The 23,393-nt window shown below is 48.9% G+C and overlaps 1 protein-coding gene across 1 annotated transcript in view; it reads right to left on the bottom strand.

The window, feature by feature from the left end:
• LOC146202957 (arylsulfatase B-like) overlaps positions 1–11,228 on the bottom strand; it is a 53,226-nt gene extending 41,998 nt beyond the window's left edge. Inside the window, exon 1 of the mRNA XM_084585225.1 lies at positions 11,006–11,228. Coding sequence (XP_084441351.1) covers positions 11,006–11,149 — 144 coding nt within the window. The 5' untranslated portion in view covers positions 11,150–11,228. The remainder of the gene's footprint in view (positions 1–11,005) is intronic.
• Between the last annotated feature and the right edge of the window lie 12,165 nt (positions 11,229–23,393).

The raw sequence follows: 23,393 nt of genomic DNA, 5'->3' as shown, positions 1-23,393 counted from the left end.
CCGCCAGGTAGTGGAGGAACAGAGTGTGTGCTTGCCAGTCGCGAACGTGGTCATCGAGGGCCCTTTCGGCGAGTTAACAACCGAGGCTGCCGTTTCAGGAAAGCTTCCTAAGTGCTATCCGTATTTGTTTTCCAACAAATCGGACATGCTACTGCGAAAGAGGGGCATCCTTTTCGGAGACAGAGTTGTGCAAGCCTTAACACGTTCAAAGGCGCGAGAACTAGCTACACTGCTCATTCCAGAAAAATCCACAGCAGAGGAAACGGCAGTTAAAACAGTGGTCGATGCGGAAGATAGCGGTTCAGAAAACTTTGAGAGCGAGGCATCTCAGATAAGTCAAATTGAAAGTGAGCTTGATGAGACGCGGAATGAGGACGTTCTTGAGAGTAACCTCTTGCCGCCAGTGTCTAATAATCTCACGAGACTTTTAAGTGGAACCCGAGACGACTTAGCTATGGAGAAAGCCAATGATCCCAAGATACAGGAGATAAGGGAGCGCCACTAAGACAGCAAGGAATATTTCTTTCGAGATGAGAAAGTGAGTGCTGTATCGCCTATTCAAGGATAAGCGCGGAGTTGAGCGGGACCAATTAGTCGTTCCCCAAAAGTACCGCGAAGACTTACTGCGACTTCCCATGGCAGCTCGTGGTCATGTCACCTTTGAATAAGGAAAACAAAGCAGAGGCTGTTGCAAGAATACTATTGGCCTGGATGTTTTAAGGACACGGAAAATTTTGTACGGTCATGCGACACGTGCCAGCGAGTTGGAAAGGCGCAATATAAGTGGAAAGCTCCGATGATGTTAGTACCAATCATTACCGAGCCGTTTCACCGGTTAGTAATAGATGTAGTTGGGCCACTTCCTGTGACAGAGTCAGGGTACCGTTATATCCTCACTATGTTATGCCCAGCCACAAAGTTTCCAGAAGCTATTCCGCTGCGCGAGGTGACGTCCGAGAGTGTAGTGGATTCGCTGCTGTCAGGGTTTGCGCGAGTTGGATTCCCTTCCGAGGTCCGAAGTGATCAGGGTAGCGTTTTCACAAGTGTCCTCACCACCTCATTTCTCGAGCGATGCGGCATTAAGGTAGTGCATAGCTCGATCCACCATCCGCAGAGCAACAGCGTAGAAAGATGGCATTCTGTTCTCAAACGCGTCCTGAGGGGACTGTGCTAAGAAAACAAGCGCGAATGGGATACCTGCCTGGCAAGGGCGACCGTGGAGTACATTTGGGTCACAATCTAGGTCAAGGTTTCAGGAAACCCAGCGAGATTAAGATTTCTGAGGTAGCAGACTACCCACGGCCGAGCACGAAGACGGAAATTCGGGCATTCTTGGGGCTGACGGGATACTACAATCACTACATCCCTAACTATTCATCTTTAGCTAGCCCCCTGACCGACGCTCTCCGCAGGACAGAACCGACAAATGTAGTCTGGGACGAACAAAAGGAAACCTCCTTCGTAAACCTGAAGGCTGTGCTGATTAGCCGTCCGGTATTGCGAGCTCCCGACTATGACCGAGAATTCACGGTCCAGTGTGATGCAAGTGATCGAGGGCTAGGTGCTGTTCTCTGCCAGAGAGATGACGACGGTAATGAGCACCCCGTGCTCTACCTGAGCAGAAAACTGAGTTCTAGAGAGAGGGCTTATTGCGCGTCAGAGAAAGAGTGCGCTTGCATTGTATGGGCCATTTAAAAATTGCAGTGCTATCTTGGAGGGGCCAAATTCACCGTAGAGACGGACCATTGTCCCCTGGCTTGGCTGCAAACTGCGACATCGAATAACAGTCGCCTTCTGAGGTGGAGCTTGATTTTACAGCAGTACAATTTTGAAATAACATACAAAAAGGGGAAGTTAAATGGGAATGCGGACGCGCTTAGCCGCTGTTTCTAAGCGATCCGAGGTGTTCCTCACCATGTATCCAAATTGATACTCAGGTTCTTTTTTTTTTCGTGCGCTTGTACATGTGTGACTATGTAAAGCAGCACGTTTGGTTTTCTAGGCATACTGGGTCCTGAACGTCTTGAGTGTGGGCTTTTCTCGGACAACGATGGCAGTTTTCTGCTCACCTGGTCTCTTTAGACAGAAGCCGAGTGCTTGCTTAGACATGTGGTTGAGTTTCAGACAGCTCAAGCAATTTGGCCTACGACAATCAAGACAACGCGACAAGCAACAGCGAGCTGCAAGCGTTCATGTGCAGGCCATTAAGTCGTCTCTTTATGCAGCAGCTGCGACTGCTGCCCTCCGTGACTCTTCTGGCGGGGGAGGAGGCTGTTATGACCGTACATGGTCCGCACTTGCGCGCTCAATTGTTCGCCTGTGGGCATGGATATGTGCTGTGGATATGTGCTGTTGTTGCAAGGGCGCTAAGTGAGCCTGTTTCCGTGAATCCTTTTGTGTGAGCCTGTTTTGCTTTGTTGAGACCCTGCAAATGCCAAATTGGCCTTGTCAAGGGAACGTCAAGAAAAATACAAAGAAACGTCGCCCTGTGAGAAATAGCCGGATGTGCTTTTGTTCAATTGTTCACCCTTCCCGTCGAGAAGCGCTATTGTCAAGTGAGGAATGTCTATTGTCCAAAGGAGGCGACAGAGTGACACGTCCGCTGATGTACAGGACAAGAAAGGAGCAAGGTGATTACGGCCATTAGAGGATTTCCCGGGAATGCAGAAAAGATTTGCAATTGTCGGAAAGGGACAATGCTGGGAGCAGTATGTGGCGCGCACGTGCACTTGGGTTTCTGAGAAGGAAATCCACTTGCCGGAACCTGCATATCGGATCTTTGCTGAAGAATAGAAATGTACCTCCTTGCCGTTCCCAAGCTCTACCCGCCAACAAGTGACCACGCCCGACGAAACAATACTGGACCAGTCAGTGCATCAGACCATCAGTGCAGTGATGGGCTCGATTGGATGCCGATATCTGAGGGGCGTGCCCTGGAACTGGTTGGTCAGCATCTTCAGAGAGGGGCTGGACATAGGGGGTTTTAAGGACATTGCAGAGCACGAAATGACGCTCTGAGCCCTGGGTAAACGGCTCATCCAGACGCTTCTCGCTATGAACTCTTTACGCTTGCCATTTTGTTAATATACCCTTTTTTCATGTAAATACGTTTTCTCAAAGTGCCATTAAACCTGCTTGTATATATTTTACCAACTTCGAAGATTCAATCCTTAATCAACCCGGAGTCTCGGCACGCTACCAAGTGAAGGCCGGGTCGACTTAGTCCCAGCGTCACGACACCATATATAGAAGCTATTTAAGAACGCAACACTATGTGGTACTTTTTAATTAGTAGACGGGAAGCATTCGTGTGCAGCAATATTGCGAAAAAGATCCATAGTCTTCTGAAGTTCAAACAGTGATGTTGCTCAGGAGCAATATCGGGCACCTGCGGGTGCTATCTGACACCGGAAATGGTAGAGGCGGCAAGCCATCACAATTGATAAACTGCTTACACAGGGGAGAATTTCTATCGATTTCCATGTTGTTATGCTTTAATGAGATGAACGGATGCAGTTCTTTTCTATTGAGATAGAGAGATCGAGACATCAGAAGCCACGATGGCAGGGTCAATATGGATCATTTCACTTCCTCGGCTGCGGTGATCTATTAAAGGCGGGAGGGGCTCGATATGGTAATTATCCGGGCAAGCTTGTTGAAGCACACGATAGGGTCCCTGTATCGACACAGAAGCTTGGGCGACTGGTCTGAGGTAGCAGAGGGCGCCCTGTTGTGACCGGAGTTCCGGCCAGACTTCAGTAGCTGACAATGGAGGCTGTTTTAACCGGAGTTCCGGCTAGGCTTCAGCAGCTCACAGTGGAGGCGTACTTAGCGGACGCCGGCGAGCGACCGCGAACAAAAGTAGCGAAGCGACGGCGACAACAGAGCACCTATTCTTGTGCTTAATGGGCACGAGACCCGTCGCCGAGCAGCATTGACCCCGCTCGCCGAATTCTCGAGGCAAGCAGGTGGCCCCCTTGGAATTTCGCGGGGTGAATGACCACCGTCAATAGGCGACTTCTCGCACCATTTTGCCCTGGTACCGAAACACCATCGCCCGCACAAAATCGTCATCGACATCAGAAGATTTGCCCTCGTCACCGGAAGATGTGCAAGGAGGTTCACCCTTGGCAGTGGGCGGCACCACGAGTGATCCCTTGCCCCCACTGATTGGATAGCATCGATGAACTTTGTTTCCCCAGCTAGGGAACTGGGGATACCAAACCATATTTAACTGACGGATTTTGTTTGGACAGATAGCTCCGTTTTCCTATCATGAATTGTACCCTCTTCAGTATGTAGAAAGTGTATAACTTTACTTTTGCCTCTCCTCCCAGGCTGTCTTCCGCCTCGATGCATCGTCGCTTCCTGAGGCCGCTGCGGCGAAGCTCGCCCCCTGAACCCGACACACATCAACTGGTTGGCTGCAGTGGAATCGTCCACGCTTGGTCCTGGCATCGGAAATGGTGAGCGCTTGACTTTCTGTGAGAATTTGCCAGGTTTGATAACTCAGGGACTTTATCAAAACTAGTAGATTTCATTTTGTGCTTTTGAAGCAGCAGTGTTTTACGAAAGTCATTGTTCCAAAGTGGCCATGGACATCAGCAAGTTAAAGGAACAGGAGTTGATTTTGTTTTGCGAAGAGCTTGGTATTTAGGTGGGGAAAAGCCATAGAAAGCCACAGCTTATTGAGGCTATTCAGGAGTGTGGGGCGGATGGCAATGAAATTTCGGAGACTTGGGATTTCATTCAGGAGAAGTCCAGGGAGGCTAAAGAAGAGGCCATCAGACTTGAGGCTAAAGTTGCAGAGGAGAGGGAAATTGCACTCAGGCAGTTAGATTTTCAAATTGCTCAGGCAACGCGCGCCGGAAACAATCTAACAATCAGGCTATTCCGACGGGTGCAACAATAAAAATGAAAGATCTCCTGCAGCCCTACAAGACAAACGAGGACATTGGGCTGTTCCTCGTAAATTTTGAAAGGATCTGTGAAAATGAGGGAATTAAGCGGGACATCTGGCCCCAGAAAATATTAAACGTACTTCCTTGTGAAGTGGCTGAAGCAATTGCCAGATTGTCGAAAGAGGATGCCGAAAGGTACGATAAAGTTAAGGCAGCTCTCCTTAAAAAGTACCGGCTATCAGCTGATGCATTCCGGCGCCACTTTCGAGAGGCAGCACGGAAGCAAGGCGAGACGTTTCAGGACTTTTCGTACAAATTGAAAGCAGATCTGATCGAATGACTGAAAGGTGAAGAGGCTTATGACAGTCGCGATAGCGTCATTCAGGTAATCTGCCTTGAACAGTTTTATGGTAGCCTGGGAGAGGAGAAGCGCCAATGGGTGCAGGATAGGCCCTGCAAAAAGACTTTGGAACGCGCTGCAGAATTAGCTGACGAGTTCGCGACCCGTCGAGAATCGGAGAAAGCACGCATCAGATCCAGTTGAAAGTCGGTAGGGATAATCGGGCGCACTCTCACCCACAGGGAAAAGTGGGAATTGCGTTGTCTAATATCCCTGTTGTACAACAAAGAGGTGGAGTAAGCAGCTCGAAGGAAGACGCGAGAAAAGAAAAGGTTTTCAAATCTAAGAAGCCGGTCGTCTGCTTCCGCTGCCAGCAGCCTGGGTATGTAGCGGCCTGCTGCCGTAATCCAAAAGTGGTGTTTTCGTTTCTGGATAACGAGGACGACAACTTGCGATTGTTGCAGCCTTATCTTAGGGATCTGACCGTAAATGGCAAACCATGCAAAGTTCTCCGCGGCTCCGCTGCTACCATGGACGTCATCCACCCTGAATACGTTAGTTCTGGAGAATTCACGGGTGAATGCGCCTGGATACGGCAGGTGGTTGAGGAGAATAGCGTATGTCTGCCGATTGCCCGTGTCGAGATCGAGGGACCGTTCGGGGTGCTTTACACTGAGGCAGCCGTCTCTCAAAACCTACCCAAGCAGTATCCCTACATATTTTCCAATCGCTCGGACATGCTGCTCAGGGAAAAGGGGCTGAGTTTTGGAGACCATGCTGTCCAGGCTCTCACACGTGCGAAGGCGCGAGAAATCGCAGCGCAGACGAAGCTAGAGGAAAAGGGTAAGCATGAAACTGTAAGCCAAGTGCAGGATCACGGTGGCGAGCAGCAACAGGATTTACTCACTAATAGCGCTGATCTAGAAAGCACCGATAGCGGTGCTGGCTGCACTGACTGTCCCGAATTATGTGCAACTGCTCAATCTGAGCCAGGAGAGGAAGTCAGTACGAATCTGGTGCTGCCGCATTCAGAGAGTTTTCTCGAGCTCCTTCGTGTGGACCGAGAAATGTTTGCCGCTGAGCAAGAGAGAGATCAGTCTGTGCAAAACGTGTGCGACCAAGGAGAAACGTGTGTGTCACGCAAAAACATCGCTTTCCAGCGCCGGTCTGGCCTATGGTATCGCCAGTATAAGGACAGGAAAGGAGTAGAACACGACCAGCTTGTTGTCCCGTCTAAGCATAGGGCTCAAGTTCTCGCCCTGTCGCATGGAAAAGGTTGGGCCTGTCACTTGGGTATAAAAAAAACTAAAGACAGGCTGCTGAGAGAATTCTACTGGCCCGGATGTTTTAAAGACGTCGAAAAATTTGTTCAGACATGCGACACTTGCCAGATAATTGGCAAAGCACACGAGACCAGAAAGGCACCTATAAAAATTAGTGCCCACAATCACAGAGCCATTCCGGCGTGTTGTTGTAGACGTAGTGGGACCGTTGCCTGTAACTACGTCAGGTTACAGATATAGTTTGACTATAATATGTCCGGCCACCAAATTCCCAGAAGCCGTCCCACTTAAGAAAGTAAGCTCGGTAGAGGTGGTCGAAGCGCTGCTTTCTGTGTTTTCTCGAGTGGGGTTTCCGGCCGAAGTGCAGAGTGATCAGGGCAGCGTCTTTACCAGCGCTCTGACAACTACCTTCCTTGAGAGATGCGGTATTCGCATTATACACAGTTACGTGCGGCACCCACAGAGCAACAGTGTAGAGGCCTGGCACTCCGTGTTCAAAAGAGTGCTAAGGTCTTTGTGCCATGAAAAAACCGATTGGGAGGCTTCCTTGCCAGCTAACATGTTTGCGTTGAGGTCCGTGCCACATGAGGCCACCGGCTTCAGCCCAGCAGTACCAGTGTACGGCCGTTCTATGAGGTCCCCGCTTCAGATGCTCCGCGAGGCATGGGAAGGGCGCGGAGAGGACCCCACAGTGGTTGAGTATGTGGAGTATGTGTTGCAGCTACTAGAACGTCTTCAGTCATGTCGCGAGCTAGTGGAGGCTAACATGAAATCAGCTCAGGGCAAGGCGAAACTATATTACGACCGGAACGCCCGAAAACGAACTTTTGCTGTTGGAGACAAAGTGCTCTTACTGACTGCGTCGCGGAAGAACAAACTAGATGTTTTATGGGAGGGTCCCGCAGAGGTTGTACAGCAGATTTCTGACACTATGTTATTAGAATGCCGGGAAGACGCAAAGAGGTGGGGATCTACCACACCAATTTAATGAAACCGTACAGACAGAGGGAAGCCGTTGTGCAGTTCGCTCTAAATGTTCCTGAAGAGATGGAAAATGATTTTTTTTCCCAGAAGTACAACTTTATTCCGCACTCGAAAAACTTTGCCAGAAAATTGAATGCGACGCCAAACTGGAAGATAAGCAGAAAGAAGAGCTAGAAACGCTTCTGCGAGAGTTCAGAGATTGCTTCGTTGACCGGCCCGGCTGGACTAACTTGATCGAACATGATATAGAGCTAATTTGCGACAAACCCATCCGGTGCCGGCCTTACCGGGTTTCACCCCGGCAGAAGGAAATATTGGCAACTGAGATTCAGCGGATGTTAGACATGGGGCTGATTGTACCATCCGAGAGTGAATACACGTCCCCCATCATATTGGTTGAGGCGCCAGGTAAAGACCCTCGTCCATGTATCGACTACCGCCGTCTGAATGAGATCACATGTGATCAGAGCTACCCGATTCAGAATCTTGAGGAACGGGTTGAGGCCATAAGTGGTGCTCATTATATATCCACGCTGGACCTCACTCAGTCTAGCCGGGCGAGCATGCAAGCATACGACCAGCAGCGTCATACGGGCTGCAGCTGGCTGTGAGCAGATGCTTCTGCATGGTATTGCAGCTATCACTCCTACCAATACCATAAGGGTCAACGATCCTCAGGAAGATTTGTTTTTGGCAGTCGGCTTATTATTTAAGAAAATAACAAATTTTAGCATGCCCTTCTGACGCTGGCGCAAGGGATATATATCGTATCGTTAGCGCGGGGTTTCGGGGAGACAAGGCCGGTGCGGTGTGCGGTGTTTACGCGTGTGGAGGAAGTAATATGGGTATGATATTCCAGAGTCCGACGTCGTTACGAAGTGTCTCTGGTTTACACAAAACATTAATAGACGACTTCAATCAGGATCTACTAAAAATCGGCGGAGCAAAAACATATCAAGCCATACTCGAACTGTCGTTGCATGCTTCCCGCATACACTCTCGGCAACCAGCTTTAGATTTTTTTATTTGTGCAGTCCACTGCCACGCATTGCTGTCCCTATGACGTTACTCCAAAGAATGGCACCAATGAAAGGATTTATGTCTTTCAAACGACAAAATACTCAGGAGCAAAGCCGCTCTGCATTGCATAAAGCGTGCGAATGCACAGCCCACTCAGGAATGGCAACAGTGCGCCGGCACATTGAACCTGGTTAGAGAGTATTTTCCTCTTTTCCGAATGCTCCCAGAGCCCATAAGGTGCGAAGGCATTGAGGAACCCTACGTCCTCACTAATGGGGCGCCTCCTCAAGCTTGTCGTCAAAGTGCAATAAATGCTTCCTGCACTCCCACAAATAATGCGTCCGATGGCTATAGAAAATAAATGACATGTACCGAACATTCGAAGTTATCGCGGTGATTTTAATGTTCAGCGCCACGTGATAACAGTCTTGCAAACTAGAAGCGTTTTTACAGATTGCCCGGACTACGCTCGCATCGTAATCGTCGCCAGTATCATCCCGCCGTCTACACAACCCGGGTTCCTGTTTTCGAGCCACTAGAAACGACTGTGTCTCACCTAGTTATTCTTATGCCGTTTCAGATAGGAGGCTGAAAGCAAGCCTGGCTATGCAGGTCACTGCTGAAGGACACACCTACACCACGAGGCCATCGCGAATGACTTCCCTGCTACCAATGTGATTTCGGGTATAGCGTGATGTAAGTGTTATACGACCGCGAAACAACAGCGATACTGACGGCGCTCATTGCAGCGCGCGCGAAGCTGGTAAACAGAAGAGAATAACTCCGACTGGCATGCGGCATACTCAACGCGGATTCATGGAGACTCGTGCGGCGCTACCAACTCGCAGTGCATTAAAAGAGAAAGGGACGCACTACGTACGCTATATTCACAATACAAACTTGCAAGAAAAGTGGGAAAATATAAATTCAGGTGCGAAAATGGCCAAGAAAATAGCGGCTGAAGGTAAAACTAAAAAATTCGAATGTCACTTCGCTGAACCAAAGCTTCTTTGTTTTCCCCAGGGAACAAGCTATGTCGTTCAACCTCCAGGCACTGCCCAACTCTTGCGTATAAGGCGCGCAGGAAGCAAGAGCGCAAGCATGACTCGACACTGCGATAAACGTGATATATTCACTTTGCTAAAAATGTGAATTTTGAAATACCCTGTGTAAAAATCAAATCTGAGGATGCTTGAACTTCAAACTACGGTCTCTCTCAGGTGATTGACGCGTCGATGTTTACACCACGAACAGAACACGTATACACTTGTGGCCTCGGAATAGTTTCCTATTTTTACAAAGTAATTATTTGTGGGACGTTTAGAACTTCTATTGTAAAATGATTTACAAAGTAATTTAATTACTTCGGAAGGAATGTTATTTCCTTGCGCTTTAGAAAATCGCAGTAGTCAGTACACAACAGTCTTGCGGCAACCTTTTAAGCAATAATCTTCAATGAATTTCGTCGCATCTCTAATCGCACTCAATGTCCACATCTGTTTTGGCAAACGGCCATAGCATGAGAAACGGGCTTCCCAGGATTCTCTGGTTTGTGAAAAGGAATGTTTTTCCACTCACTCAAAGTCGACTGTGATGGGGATGCAAACAAGGTTTAAAATATCTACGATAAAACCAAACCTGAACGCAGAACAAAATAAGACACAAGAATATATTTGAAGTGGTGTTTTACTTGCAGTGCACCACTCTGAAGCAAGGCTCTCCGTTATGTCACCGCTGGCGGCTCGGTACGGTGCACTGATAACTACTGCGGGACATGAGCTATCTAGCGTGCCACATTCCATATGTTCCGGTTGTAAAAACCTCTCCCTATGACAGTCTTTGAGTTACGTGGGCCTACAGTGCTCTGAATGAGTTGTTCTAAGCATGCCCTTCGCGGTTCTCCCTAAATATTACATCTCACTGTACAAACAAACTACAGAAAACCGCAACCATGCCTCGTCTGCCTTATTCAACGCGTTTACAAAACCTTCACACTAACACCCATACTATTAATGTAAAAAGAATAATCGCGAAAATGAGCTACAAGAAAATAGCAGCAAAGAAAAGAACACTATTTATGAAAGTTTCCCTCTTCGTTTTCTTTTCCTGACGCGCGGGGTTTCTTCGTAAAATTACGAGAGCCTTTCATCAGCGTTCTAGTTCGAGCAGCCGTCACACGATGAATTCACTCGCTTTTTATGTCTCATCGGGGCAATGTGAGATTCCGCAGATATTCTCCTTTTTTGTTTCTTCGGCGCTCCAATAAAATGTCAAAAGCAGCGAGACGAAAAAAAAAAAAGCTGAAGGTTAACGAAGTGAGCTTCTAAATTTCTTAATTAGCATGGTTCAGAGACCGCATTCAGGAATACTCTCTATTGTTTTTCTGTGCGATAGCTTCTTCGCGAACATGAGCGCAGCCACACAGTGCACCGCGGTGGACCGGCCGTTCAAGACAAGCGGCAGTGCCCGTCGCTCACCAGGTCGTCAGCCAGGACGAACACAATGTGCGGCCTCGGGACCGGCTGCCCGGCGTCCTGACGCAGCACGACCCACGCGGTGCCGGACAACAGCGCGGCCAGCACCAGACACAGGAGAACAAAATTGACCCGCGCCGACTCCATGTCCACCGCCGTTGTGCGGCCACGGCGAAGTCGGTCTGGCTCACAACCCAGTGCGCGAGCTGCCACAGCACGACCCGAAGGCCCGCTTGCGCCCCTGACGCTCTCCTCTTCGTCCCCGGACGATAAGAGGAGGATGAGACGATAGCGCGCAGTACGTACCACCCACGGTGCGATAAGGACAAGGCTCAGCGCCTCACCTCCTGTGTGCGGCATGCGCGCAAGATATAACGTAATAATTTTTTTTTGTCGAGCGTTTAAAGCGCCATTAAGCATCTCACCTTGTCCGCATGAGAGAAATGCATGAAAAAATATTTATCACGAAATGGCATATCGCAAAGGTACAGAAAATAGAGTCGCGCGCGGTGATCACATTCGAGGGAATTAATCGTCGTATAATATGTTATATGCTTCGTACCTGTCCTTGTTTCAAGGCTATAAATATGGCCAGAGATAACGACACACAACACAACGGTAAATGCTACAGGCGCTGTTTGTGCGAGCATACAAATACATGATATGCGACCCACAAGGCGGCTGAGAGTCAGATTTCGGAGAAGTTCCCGCGATGCTTTAATTCAGATGTTCATCCCGGTGCACACATCATCTTGCGTAACCACTTTTTGCCTACTTGCAACCGCCTCAGTGCTGCAAGGGGTTTTGTTATCGACTTCGTCGTATCCAACTCCCATTGTCCTCACGGACAGCAATACCAAGATATCGGAAGGCAATCCACGATCACCTTCTGCCTCCGTATCAAGTGGATACACTCCACGTCATTTATGTAGTCACTATGAGTGCTTCAATTTTAAAGCGATAGCTTTAAGGCTCCAGTTCAGCGGAAAACTAAGCGTTGTCCCGTAGGCGTTTGGCATCGTGTCGTGAAAATCCTGATTGGTTGCTAGAATCATGATATCAGTCTCATGACCTCGCGCGGGAATTTCAAACACGCCGCCACGCTCATTTAAAACATGGCGTCAAGCGTGGAAAAGAATGGATATTAAATCTTGATATGTAATGCGAATTAAAAGTAACTGGCTTTCTCAAATTATTTAAATTTATAACGACATTTCCTTTGCTGAAAGAAAAATGTCTAATTTTGTGGTTTAGGTAGGATTCGGACGCACGACTTTAATACATAGGTTTCACTGACGGCACTTGCGGCTTTTTTTTCTTTCTTTATTAAGCTATGCTGGCGAACCACTGCCAGACCGAGCGCTTGTGCATCGCGTAGGTCGGATTGCTTCGTGTTCGTTTGCGTCTTTCCGCAGCTACGACGTTGTTTCCTGCGCTTTTTTGGCTCTACTACAACCGAAGCGACAGTTCGAGGCAAAGGAAGAAGGCGACTAACACACACTTCTTTCGCCTGCCGAGAATCATCGCAGACATTGCGAACGCAACAAGACCGGCTGAGCACAGATTGGCGCACGTTGTGGCTGGCTTGCAATAATCAAGCTGATCTGGACTCCAACAACCCGAATTTACGAGTGTGCGGAGCGCATTTCGTGAACTTGTTTTGCAAAGAAGTGGAAAGTGAAAGCTGAATGAAGTTAATACTTTAAAAGTTTCAAATGTTACTCTAGTAGGACTCCCATAAATTTTGCTATGTTTGAACGCTGTCTGATGCCTCGTTGCTTCCTTAGGCGAAGCAAGGCTATGTCACGCGCTCGGTAATCACCAGAGGTCATCACCGAGACATGACAAAGGGGGGGGGGGGGGGGGGGGGGGCGTGTCACAGAATAGGCGGCATCCATTAATTTGCCCATGTTGCATTTATACACCGGCGGAAGTGTTGTTCTGTAAACCCCATATGTTCACGGGACATGTATATGTGACCATCGGTCGGGCGCGCAAGAACGCATACGTGCACGTTGCCTCGGAACAGTATAGATTTCCCTGTGTTAGCTACAACTCTCTCCATGCTCGAGAAGAAGAGTACGTGCGGCCTGTGTCGTACGTTCTGCACTGAGTCACCCCTACTACGTCCAAAGTATAGAGCTTCCTTTGTATATCCGTATATTCCTTTTTCCCTGGCAATGCGACCCCCAGAAGAACCGAAGTTAGGGGCATACGTGACTGTTGTTTTTGTTGTGCGTTATGTTTTTCAAACCTAAGATGGCGGCCATGCAGTGGAGAAGTGTGGTTTGTCTACGGGCGCCTTCCTCTGTGAGTGAACTACTTTGCGCGCTCTATGTGTGTGTTTTGTTTCGGACCCCGACCCTGCGCACAAGGCACCGTCGACAAGGGTTTAAAAAGGAGCCGCCGAGGCCCCAAAGTCAGTCCGTCCAGTTCGCTCCCGAAGAAGGAAACCCGAGCTGCCGCGTACACCCGGGGGGTACCCGAGCGCCGCCCGCCGGCACCGCATCCTCTGACCGCAAGCTGCACCGGAAGGACCGTCGTCTTCGAGTGCCTTCCGTCTGCGTCGTCCCAGTGATGGACTGCCGCCGCGCTCCCTGGTAAATTGTATGTTCGAAACTGCTCTGAACTTTCGTTCCCTTACTGTTACTTGAATTTTTACTTCCATCCAGGAAAAGCATGAATGACCTTGTACACGTAATTTGAAGTATTTAATTAGATTGTTTCTTCACTCATGTCGTTGCCTTTTAGAATGTTAATTGCTGCCCGCTAAATGTTTTGTGTATTCCTCGTTCTGAGCATATAAACGTCTTCTTATTGTTGTTTCAAGTCAACGCATCTTCGTCGCATTCTCCACGTTTGCTTACCGGCTACGCCGGGCATCGAACGACCCCCCCCCCCCCCCCCTTTTGTCATGCCTCGGTGATGACCTCCGGTGATTACCGAGCGCGTGCAGGCTAGCGTGCCTACTTCACATTTGATCTCATTTCAACGCGCCTACTTCAACAACTGTCGCATTTGATTAACTGCGCAGATGGATTTTTTTATACAGGGACGCCGTCAGGGCTGTCGCTGAGCCTTTGGGGCAGTTGACCTGCTAATAAAATTATTAGGCTTACACAAGGAAGCACTTTTCGTTTTGAGCGAAATACACACATGCACAGCAGATAAACTGGTCGTGGATGAAGCAAGTATCCACTCTCCAATAAAACCTACCTTACAGAACTTTCCATTCAACATTGCCTTTAACTACCTCTGTATATTCTCACAAAATATGTTTTCTTAAGAGTAACCCCAATCAGTCCTGTTTTTCCCCTTTTCCTCTCTTCAAAATCATCCCTCTTTCTTTGATGCTTAAAACTGCGCCGAACTGGAACAACCCGGCCTTCGCCGTCTCCATCGAGGCTCCTCACACATCCAAGGATGCTTGTCTTCATGTGCTGTAAGTACATCTATTTTTTGTTGACTTTTTCCTCCCACTCAGTGTGACACCTGAGCAGGCTTGAAAGTAATAAAATGAAATGGCTATATAGGCGGACATGCAGGGCTTATCTTTGCCAACTGTATTTTTGACGTGCTCCGCAAATTTCGGTTCCCGGACATCCGATACTCTCTCGTAACGGTAAGCGCTGCCTTCACAGCGAGAATTTTTTTTCTTCAAGTCGTGGATATTCATTCACATAAACCAGTTCGTGTAATTTAATTTCCGAGCAGAAGCACTTTTCATCACGTAGACGCATCGCAGTCAGGCTTCCCGCTTGTGCAATAGCTGTGCGCCTCTAATGATTTGAATGCCTTAATTTCTTCCGAAGTCACAAAGCTGGAGGAATTAACTAAATAGCTGACGATATCATCGTGGGTCAGTTCTCACCAGCATGGCCGCTCGCGTTGGGCGAAGGCGGAAGTCACCTCACGTGCAAGTCATGCATTGCGAGTTAAAAGCGTTGGAGACTAGTCCAAATAAGACTCGCTTGTGTAGCTTGGGAGCAATTGCAGGGTTTGATACGCGTGTCGTGTGGTCTTTCACGTGAAGTTGTATCTTACGACTTTATGCTAATGAGTGGGCGTAACTGAGAAGACCACAAGCCGCTGCCGTGTCACACGCATGAGGTGGAGCTTAAGTGCCTCCCCAATTTTTAAGGTGAAGCTTTAATTGGCTCGTGGCAAAAACCACGCGTGGGCAATATCTGTCCGCAAGATTCCGCAGGATATTGGCGGGCTTCTGTCTAACCTTTGGGGAAAAAAAATCATCCTCCACCGGGAACCGAACTCCTACCCCTCCGATCGCCAGCCGACCGCGTTGACCGACTACGGCGCAACGGCCACGTGAGAAACATATCTTAGCTCTTGCCTAGCATTCCTGCCGTCTCTATGGCAACATAGGGGTGCGACAATAGAGAGATTTAGCTTGCCGGAGCACAGCCGGTCTCGAGGGAGAATGCGCACTCTTGAAGAGAAGCGCGCTCTCCCTCGAGACCGGCCGTGGCAGGAGACGTGACGTAGACGCACACCGGATTACCGCACCCCTCCCATGCAGGCTCAGTAGCCGCGATTGCACTCAACCCTGTCAATGCGCGTGCGCAGGAGAGGTCCGGCAAACCGGTATACGCCTCCGTCAGTACGTCTGTGGCCTACACGTCCCTACGTTGCCATAAAGACGGCAGGAACGCTAGACAAGAGCTGAGATATGTTTCTCACGTGCTCGGCGTGCCTTAGTCGGTTAATGCGGTCGGCTGGCGATCGGAGGGGTATAGAGTTCGGTTCCCGGTGGAGGATGATTTTTCAGGAGGGACATGGCGCACGCCATCTGCCGCCAGCTATAAAGACCAAGCGCCTCATCAAGCGCGCGTCATTGCCACCGAGTGGAGCTATTCATCACGAATCCGGCACGGAAGAAGCCGCTTTCCGGCACTCTGGTCGGCAGGGTTCTGTCAAATAAACATTACAGGGAAGGAACACCAAAGGCTTTCGCCTTATCGTTCCTAAGAGGTCTTAAATGCCTCAGGAATTTTTATCTTGTCATGCTGTAGTCAGTACACATTTCAGCCAAGGTGTCCAGAATTCATGCCCAGTCGTTTTCACAAAGCTATTCCATATACGAAACCTGCCAGTCTTCCCAACAATATTTGTTACCAGACTTCCGACTCTCAGTATGGCCCTCCACAACATTCCTTACGAATCACCGCACTGGAATACGCTGAAATACGGGCATCACCGTCCATAGCTGGCTTACGATTGAGTAAACCCCAACTTCAGTATTCCACACGAAGGAAAGTACGACGAATACGACGACAGCCCCAGCTTTAAAACTACAGAGCCAGGCCGAAAGCATAAGAAGCGTACGTGCCGCAAGACGGTGGCGCCGCGTTGTGATACCGCGTTATGTGCTGTCTGGTGGCGGCATAGAGCAGCGCGCTTGCAGTCGTAAGGGATTCGCGACGTCTATTTGTTTGTTTTGCGGGGTTTAACGTCCCAAAGCGACCCAGGCTCTGACCGACGATGTAACCACTACACCACAGCGGCAGGGCGCAACAGCAATCGAGAGCCCTGACCACTGTGCCGCCATGGCGGGGCGAAACAGAGAGGCGAACAGTTTATTTGGCTACACGTTCCGCGCCTAGCAAGATTACTTATAGTTACAGCATATTGTCGCGTGGTATATGACAGTGCTGTATAGGCGAGAAACGAAGAGGCTATAGTGGTGAATTGACACTCTTTATTGGGGCTGACCTGAGCCCGCAAAATCAGGCAACACAGTGGCGTCGAAAGCAGGAGTCCAAATAGAAGTGCAAGTCGTAAGTGAAGAAAAGTAGTCGAATGCCACAAAAGAAAAACGTTCGGAAATCATGCTCTGTTAGATGAAATTATCCTCCAGAAAAAGATGTGCAAATAAATGGTTTAGTTTGTTTTGTGGGGTTTAACGTCCCAAAGCGACTCAGGCTATGAGAGACGCCGTAGTGGAGGACTCCGGAACTTTCGACCACCTGGGGTTTTTAACGTGCACTGACAACGCACAGTACACGGGCGCCTTGCTTTTGACCTCCATCAAAAAGCGGCCGCCGAGGCCGGGATTCGATCCCGCATCCTTGGTAACAGTAGTCGAGCGCCGTAACCACTGCGCCAACCCGGCGGAGCTGCAAATAATGTACCATTATTTTACATGCTATTGATCTGAAAGATAAGGGTCAATGGTTAGATGTATTCTGCATGTTTATCTCCGGCTTTATGTACTGGTACGACCACATCAGTCTTCAGTACCATAATGACAAGATACTGGGAATGTGCACTTCATGATGATATAATTATACTCTTTGGCATTCCGTATGAATTTGCCATTTATACTGTCACGTACGAAGACAGACATACGGGACGTCATCACGTGTCAGGCGCGTCAAAGGTTCTGCAATCGTGGCAAAATCGGCAATGAAACGGCGATAGCACGCGCACAGGCCCAAGAAACGTCGGACTGCTTTCTTCGTGGTAGGGATGGGAAAATTGGCTACAGCGGCTGTTTTATCAGGGTCAGGCCGGACACCGTCAGCGCTAACCACATGACCGAGAAATTTTAGCTGCTGATATCCAAAGTGACATTTTTCCGGTTTGAATGTCAAATCGGCCGAGCGAAGAGCGTCCAATACCGTTCGCAGCCGCTTAAGATGTTGGTCAAACGTTTCTGAAAACACGATGACGTCGTCCAAATAAACCAAACAGGTTTGCCATTTAAGACCAGCAAGTACGGTGTCCATCATTCTCTGGAACGTCGCTGGCGCTGAACACAGACCGAAAGGCAATATTTTAAATTCGTATAAGCCATCGGGTGTCACAAAGGCAGTCTTTTCCTGATCGCGCTCATCCACTTCTATCTGCCAATAACCACTTTTTAAATCAATGGAGGAAAAGAACTTGGCGTTGTGAAGTCGGTCGAGTGAATCGTCGATACGGGGCAACGGATATACATCTTTTTTTGTGATGTCATTCAGTTTCCTGTAATCAACGCAAAAACGCAGCGTGCCATCCTTTTTTTTAACAAACACGACGGGCGACGACCACGGACTTTTAGACGGCTGAATAACATCATCATTAAGCATTTCCTGGACTTGTGTCCGAATTGCCTCACGTTCTTTGGCCGAAATACGGTACGGCTGCTGTCGAATAGGTCGGGCATCGTCAGACGTTATGATGCGATGCTTGGCGATAGAAGTTTGCCGGACTTTCGATGATGAGGCAAAGCACGGGGCGTACTCCAGCAGTAAGGCACGCAGGGCGCGTTGTTGACAGAAAGAAAGGTCACTGCTAACATCGATGCGGTCTAGAACACTGGGAGTATCAATAAGGTCAAACGCAAAACATTCAGAAACTTCCTTTAACAGTTCGCCGAAAGCGATGGCAGTAGAGCGATAGAGGTGGCGAGATTCATTCGTGAAGTTCGTGACGAGAAGCTCAGAGTGACCATTGCTGAGTATAATTAAGCTTCGAGCTGCACAGATGCCATGAGAAAATAAAAGAGAACGGTTGCTTTCAGCTATTATCGGCCCGTCACGAAGCCCGTCGCACACAACACTCACAAACACGCTGGAGGGGGGAGGCACTGAAACACACTCGGCTGAAACCCGTAGGGCGCACGCACGTTGGCCATCGGTGGGGCTGGCAGCCGCTTTCTCCGTTGAGAACGAGACCGTTCGCTGTCGGAGATCGATGATGGCGCCATATTCCCGCAGGAAATCCACACCGAGAATCAAATCACGAGAACATTCCCGGAGAACGACGCAGCTGACAACGAACGTTGACGTACGAATCTGGATTCTAGCCGTGCACTCTCCAATAGGAGTAATTATATGCCCCCCAGCCGTGCGTATTTGCGTGCTACACCATGGCGTCATAACCTTCCTAAGGGTCGCTGCCAGTTTCCCACTCAAAATCGAAAAGTCTGCTCCGGTATCCACTAAAGCGCTGACATTATGACCATCGATGCACACAGGGATGTCCAGCGATAGCCGGTCTCGTGAACCAAATGCTGTCGTTTCTGCTCCAAAATCCATATCTGTTCTCATTGGGGGGACTTCTTTGTGCTGACATTTAGCGGCCCCGCCCCCGGAGGTCGCTCTACTCAGTTTTCCCGGTGGGGGCTTGGCGAGCGACCAGGCGGTGCTCGCGGGAAGTTACCAGTTGTTGAAGCGGTTTGCCGACGTGGGGATGGAGACCTGGATTGTCGGCGCGCCATCCGGAGGCTCTCTTGTGCGAGGTTGTCTCCAATGTCACGAGGTAGTTGTCCGAACGTGCGTCTAGGTGCGTTGGTGTAAAAACCCTCCGGTCCGAGTTCCCGATAAGGGCACCACCGGAAAATGTGACCAGGTTCCCCACAGTGGTAGCAAAGGCGGCGGCTCCGAGGGGCCTGCCAGACGTCCGTTCGTCGAAAGTTTGATCGCGGTGGCCGCACGTACCGCGTTGGCTGCTGTACAGGAATGTATTGCATTGGCTGCTGGACGGGCATGCACTGGGTTGGTGGTAACATAGACAACGGAGCTTGGACGGGAACTGGGCGTCGGAGAATGTCAGCGTAAGTCGGACGAGAATAATCAGGAACAGGGGTACTTTGAGCTTCAGCAACATGCAGAGATGGCTGCGTGACTTGCTGAATCTCTTCGCGGATCATATGTGCGAGAGAATCACCCCTGGGTTGGAACGTGCCACAAACCTTCTGCAGTTCCTCGGGTACAATTGCACGAATAAGATCTCGGAGCTGTTCAGTATTGCTTACAGCAGCTGTAAGAGGCTCGGCAGCAGTCGTAGCGAGGATTGGGCTGTCGTAGACCGCCGAGCGGCGCTGGTGTAGGATCTTTTCCATGGTGACCGCCTCTGTTAAAAATGAGGTAACTGTAGTTGGTGGGCTACGTACAAGACCAGCAAAAAGCTGTTCTTTAACCCCATGCATCAGGTGGCGCAGCTTTCTCTCTTCAGACATGTTGGGATCCGCACGTCGAAATAGTTTCGTCATGTCCTCAACATACATCATGACGGACTCGTTTGGCATCTGTTTTCGAGATTGTAGAGCACGTTCTGCTCGTTCGCGCTTATCCAGGCTGATATACGCCTCTACGATAAGACGGCGGAACTGAGGCCATGATGGAACTGAGGCCATGATGTTATTGTGCCTTCTCGGTTCTCATACCATGTCAAAGCATGGTCTTCCAGGCAGAAAATGGCGTTCCGTAGCTTTAAGTTGTCGTCCCACTGATTAAAGGATGCGACTCGTTCGAACTGAGTTAGCCAATCCTCAACGTCTTCATGCGCAGTGCCATGGAACGATTTCGGCACTCGGGGGTTTTGAACGTAAATAGGAGTACCTTGCATGATTGTCGTAGTGCTTTGCGTGGCTGGCCGGAGGCTCGTTGTTGAAGTGGACTCCAAGGGCCCGTGTTCGGGAGGAAGGCCCAGGTTCCTCCGGCTGACGCGATGAACTGGCGTGTCCACAGGGCAAAAGCTCGGTGTCGTTGGCTCGCGGAGGGGTGTGCGACATTGAGAGGACAATTACCCAGCACCTCCACCAAAACTGTCACGAAGACAGGGATTTATGGGTATCGGCAACAGGGGCAGATACACACAGTCAAGAGAGAGGTTCCCGAGAAACGGTAACACGAAGACACAAGCTCAAGAGTCCACAGTCCTAACTAGCCGAAGCGCGCGAGAGTCTCCAACTTCTTTGTCGTTCAAGCGCTACCTCGAACCGTCAGGTGGCAATACTATCAATTCCGCTAGAAGATGTTAATTTCAAATCGATAATCTATACGATGTCTTGCAAGTCTAACATAGTGGGATCCATCGCGAATTGATTGCACAGCTGGAGATCGGGACGCCGCACAACATTGGATAAAGAAGGAAACGACTTAACGAAAGCGTCATTTAGTACAGTTAATTATAAAGTAAAACTCGCACTAGTTTAGCTTTCTAGGACATCATTTTTAGTTGCTTAATATTGTGATTTACCGTTATGAATGAGCTATTTAAATGGACTAAATGATGCGTAGCTTATTCTTGTTTTTGATGTTTCTCCTGCGCTAATCCCGAGTAATAGAAGTGCCATAAAATAGCCAATGGGTGCAGTTTTACAATGAATTGTAGAAAATAAAAAGCGTCACGAAAGAAGTCTCCCGACGCATTTATTTATTTTTACTGCTAAGTTAGATTATTTGCGGAAAAATAAAAAATAAAAAGAATTGCTTCAAAACCTTAACGATGACGCTGTTAACGTTCTGTATACATTATGTCAGCAAATTTGGACAACCCTGCAGTGGCCACAGGATTGAAGGAGGTCAGTTTACATCCCCATTCCAAAGAAAGGCGGTGCCAAATATTGTTCCAACTACCGCACGATCGCGCTTATTTCGCATGCTAGCAAGGTGATGTTGAAAATCCTCCAACGTAGGCTGCGGAAGTATGTGGAACGGGAGCTTGCGGACGTGCAAACTGGGTTTCGCAAGGAAGAGGAACTAGAGACCAGATTGCCAACCTTCGCTGGATCATGGAAAAAGCAAGAGAGTTCCAGAAGCCCATCTACTTCTGCTTTATTTGTTATGCGAAAGCGTTTGTCTGCGTAGATCACAACAGATTGTGGCAAGCTCTCCTGGGAGTTCCAATTCACCTCATCTGTCTCCTCAGGAACCTGTATGAAGGGCAAGAGGCCACAGCCAGAACTGGGCATGGTCTTACTGATTGGTTTCCCAATTGAGAAAAGAGTGAGACAAGGCTGCATACTGTCGCCCAGCCTATTTAATCTATATGTTGAGTGCGTCATGAGGAAGGCCGGTCTGGACGAGTCTTCAGCTGGAGTGAAGATTGCTGGAAAACGTATCAACAACCTTAGATATGCGGATGATACCACTTTAATGGCAGAAAGTGAAGTGGAACTCAAGAGACTTCTGATGCGCGTACAAGAAGAGAGTGAGAAGTTTGGGCTTAAACTGAACATTAAAAAGACGAAGATCATGGCGTCTTGCCCTATCAAGTCCTGGAGCATCAATGGACAAGAAGTGGAAGCTGTGACAGATTTTCGGTTCTTGGGCGCCAAGATTACCTCGGAAGGTGAGTGCAGCCATGAAATTAGGAGACGCCTGCTTCTGGGAAAGAGAGCAATGGTTAGCCTTGACCGCCTAGTAAAGAACAGAGACATTAGTCTGCCAACCAAGATCCGTATAACTCGTGCTATGGTTTTTCCAGTTGTGATGTATGGATGCGAGTTGGGCTGTGAAGAAGGCTGACCGCCGAAGAATTGACACGTTTGAGTTTTGGTGCTGGCGGAGACTTTTGAGAGTTCCTTGGACTGCCAGAAGATCAAATCAGTCGATATTGTCGACCATAAACCCTGACTGCTCATTGGAGGGTCAAATTCTAGAGTTAAAGCTGAGCTACTTTGGTCATCTGATGAGAAGAGAGGAGTCGCTGGAGAAAGATTTGATGTTGGGAAAGGTTGAGGGTCGCCGGAGAAGGGGTAGGCAGCGAACGCGATGGTTAGATGGCATCGTCGAGGCACTGCAGATGAGGTTATGTGATGTTAGGAAGATAGTGAGAGACCGGAAAGCGTGGCGTGACATGGTCCATAGGGGCACGAAGAGTCGGACACGACTGAACTGAACTGACTTACATGATATTATGCTTATTTTGAAAACAAACAATGGTTTGATATTCATGACACCCTTTGTACTGGAAGCGGTAGAAAGAGGCCACTAAATGACGTAGGTGATACTCGATTGCAGTAGCTAACAAATGAGTTCACCTGCTATATCGAAAGCAAATCCAAGAAACCTCTAAAGCGTTAAAGAATGACACTCTCCCTGAAGAAACATTTCAAGCACTATATAGCGACCCCATTGAGGTACTCTTCGGGAAAGTAAGGCTAATGTGCGGAAGGGAACGACATACTAGACGCGAGGGCCATAACAGCGGCACTTGACTACATTGTCAAGACAGACGTTTCATCTTGGAGCAAAATCAAGGCACCTTGCGTCGATGCCGAAGAAATCATTTCTGCTGTGCCGCAATCAGTAACCGAGGAACGTAAGGAAGTGACGGCCTATACTGCCATATCCCATTGCCCACTGTAACATATTCCGATTTAGCTTACGTCGCTGGATATATTCTTAAGTTAATCAGTGACTTCGAGTGTGACGCTTGCGCTATTCTTCTTGAAACTAGCGAAAGAAGCAGCCCCATGCACGCGCTTATACTAGGACAATATCTAGTGGACTGCAATCTCCGAAAACAGTGTTTGTTTTTTATTTTTTGTTTTTTGAAGTAGCTTTCGTGCACTTACTATATACACAAAAATGCTCTCGAAGTACATATGATCCTGATACAACCAGCACTTGAGAATTCGCCACTGAATTGCCCGGAATAA

Source organism: Amblyomma maculatum, chromosome 1 (assembly GCF_055883805.1).
Source record: "Amblyomma maculatum isolate TAMU_Amacu chromosome 1, ASM5588380v1, whole genome shotgun sequence".
Taxonomy (NCBI): Eukaryota; Metazoa; Arthropoda; class Arachnida; order Ixodida; family Ixodidae; genus Amblyomma; species Amblyomma maculatum.
Note: the sequence above shows the minus strand (reverse complement) of the source record. Positions and strands in the feature narration are given on the sequence as shown.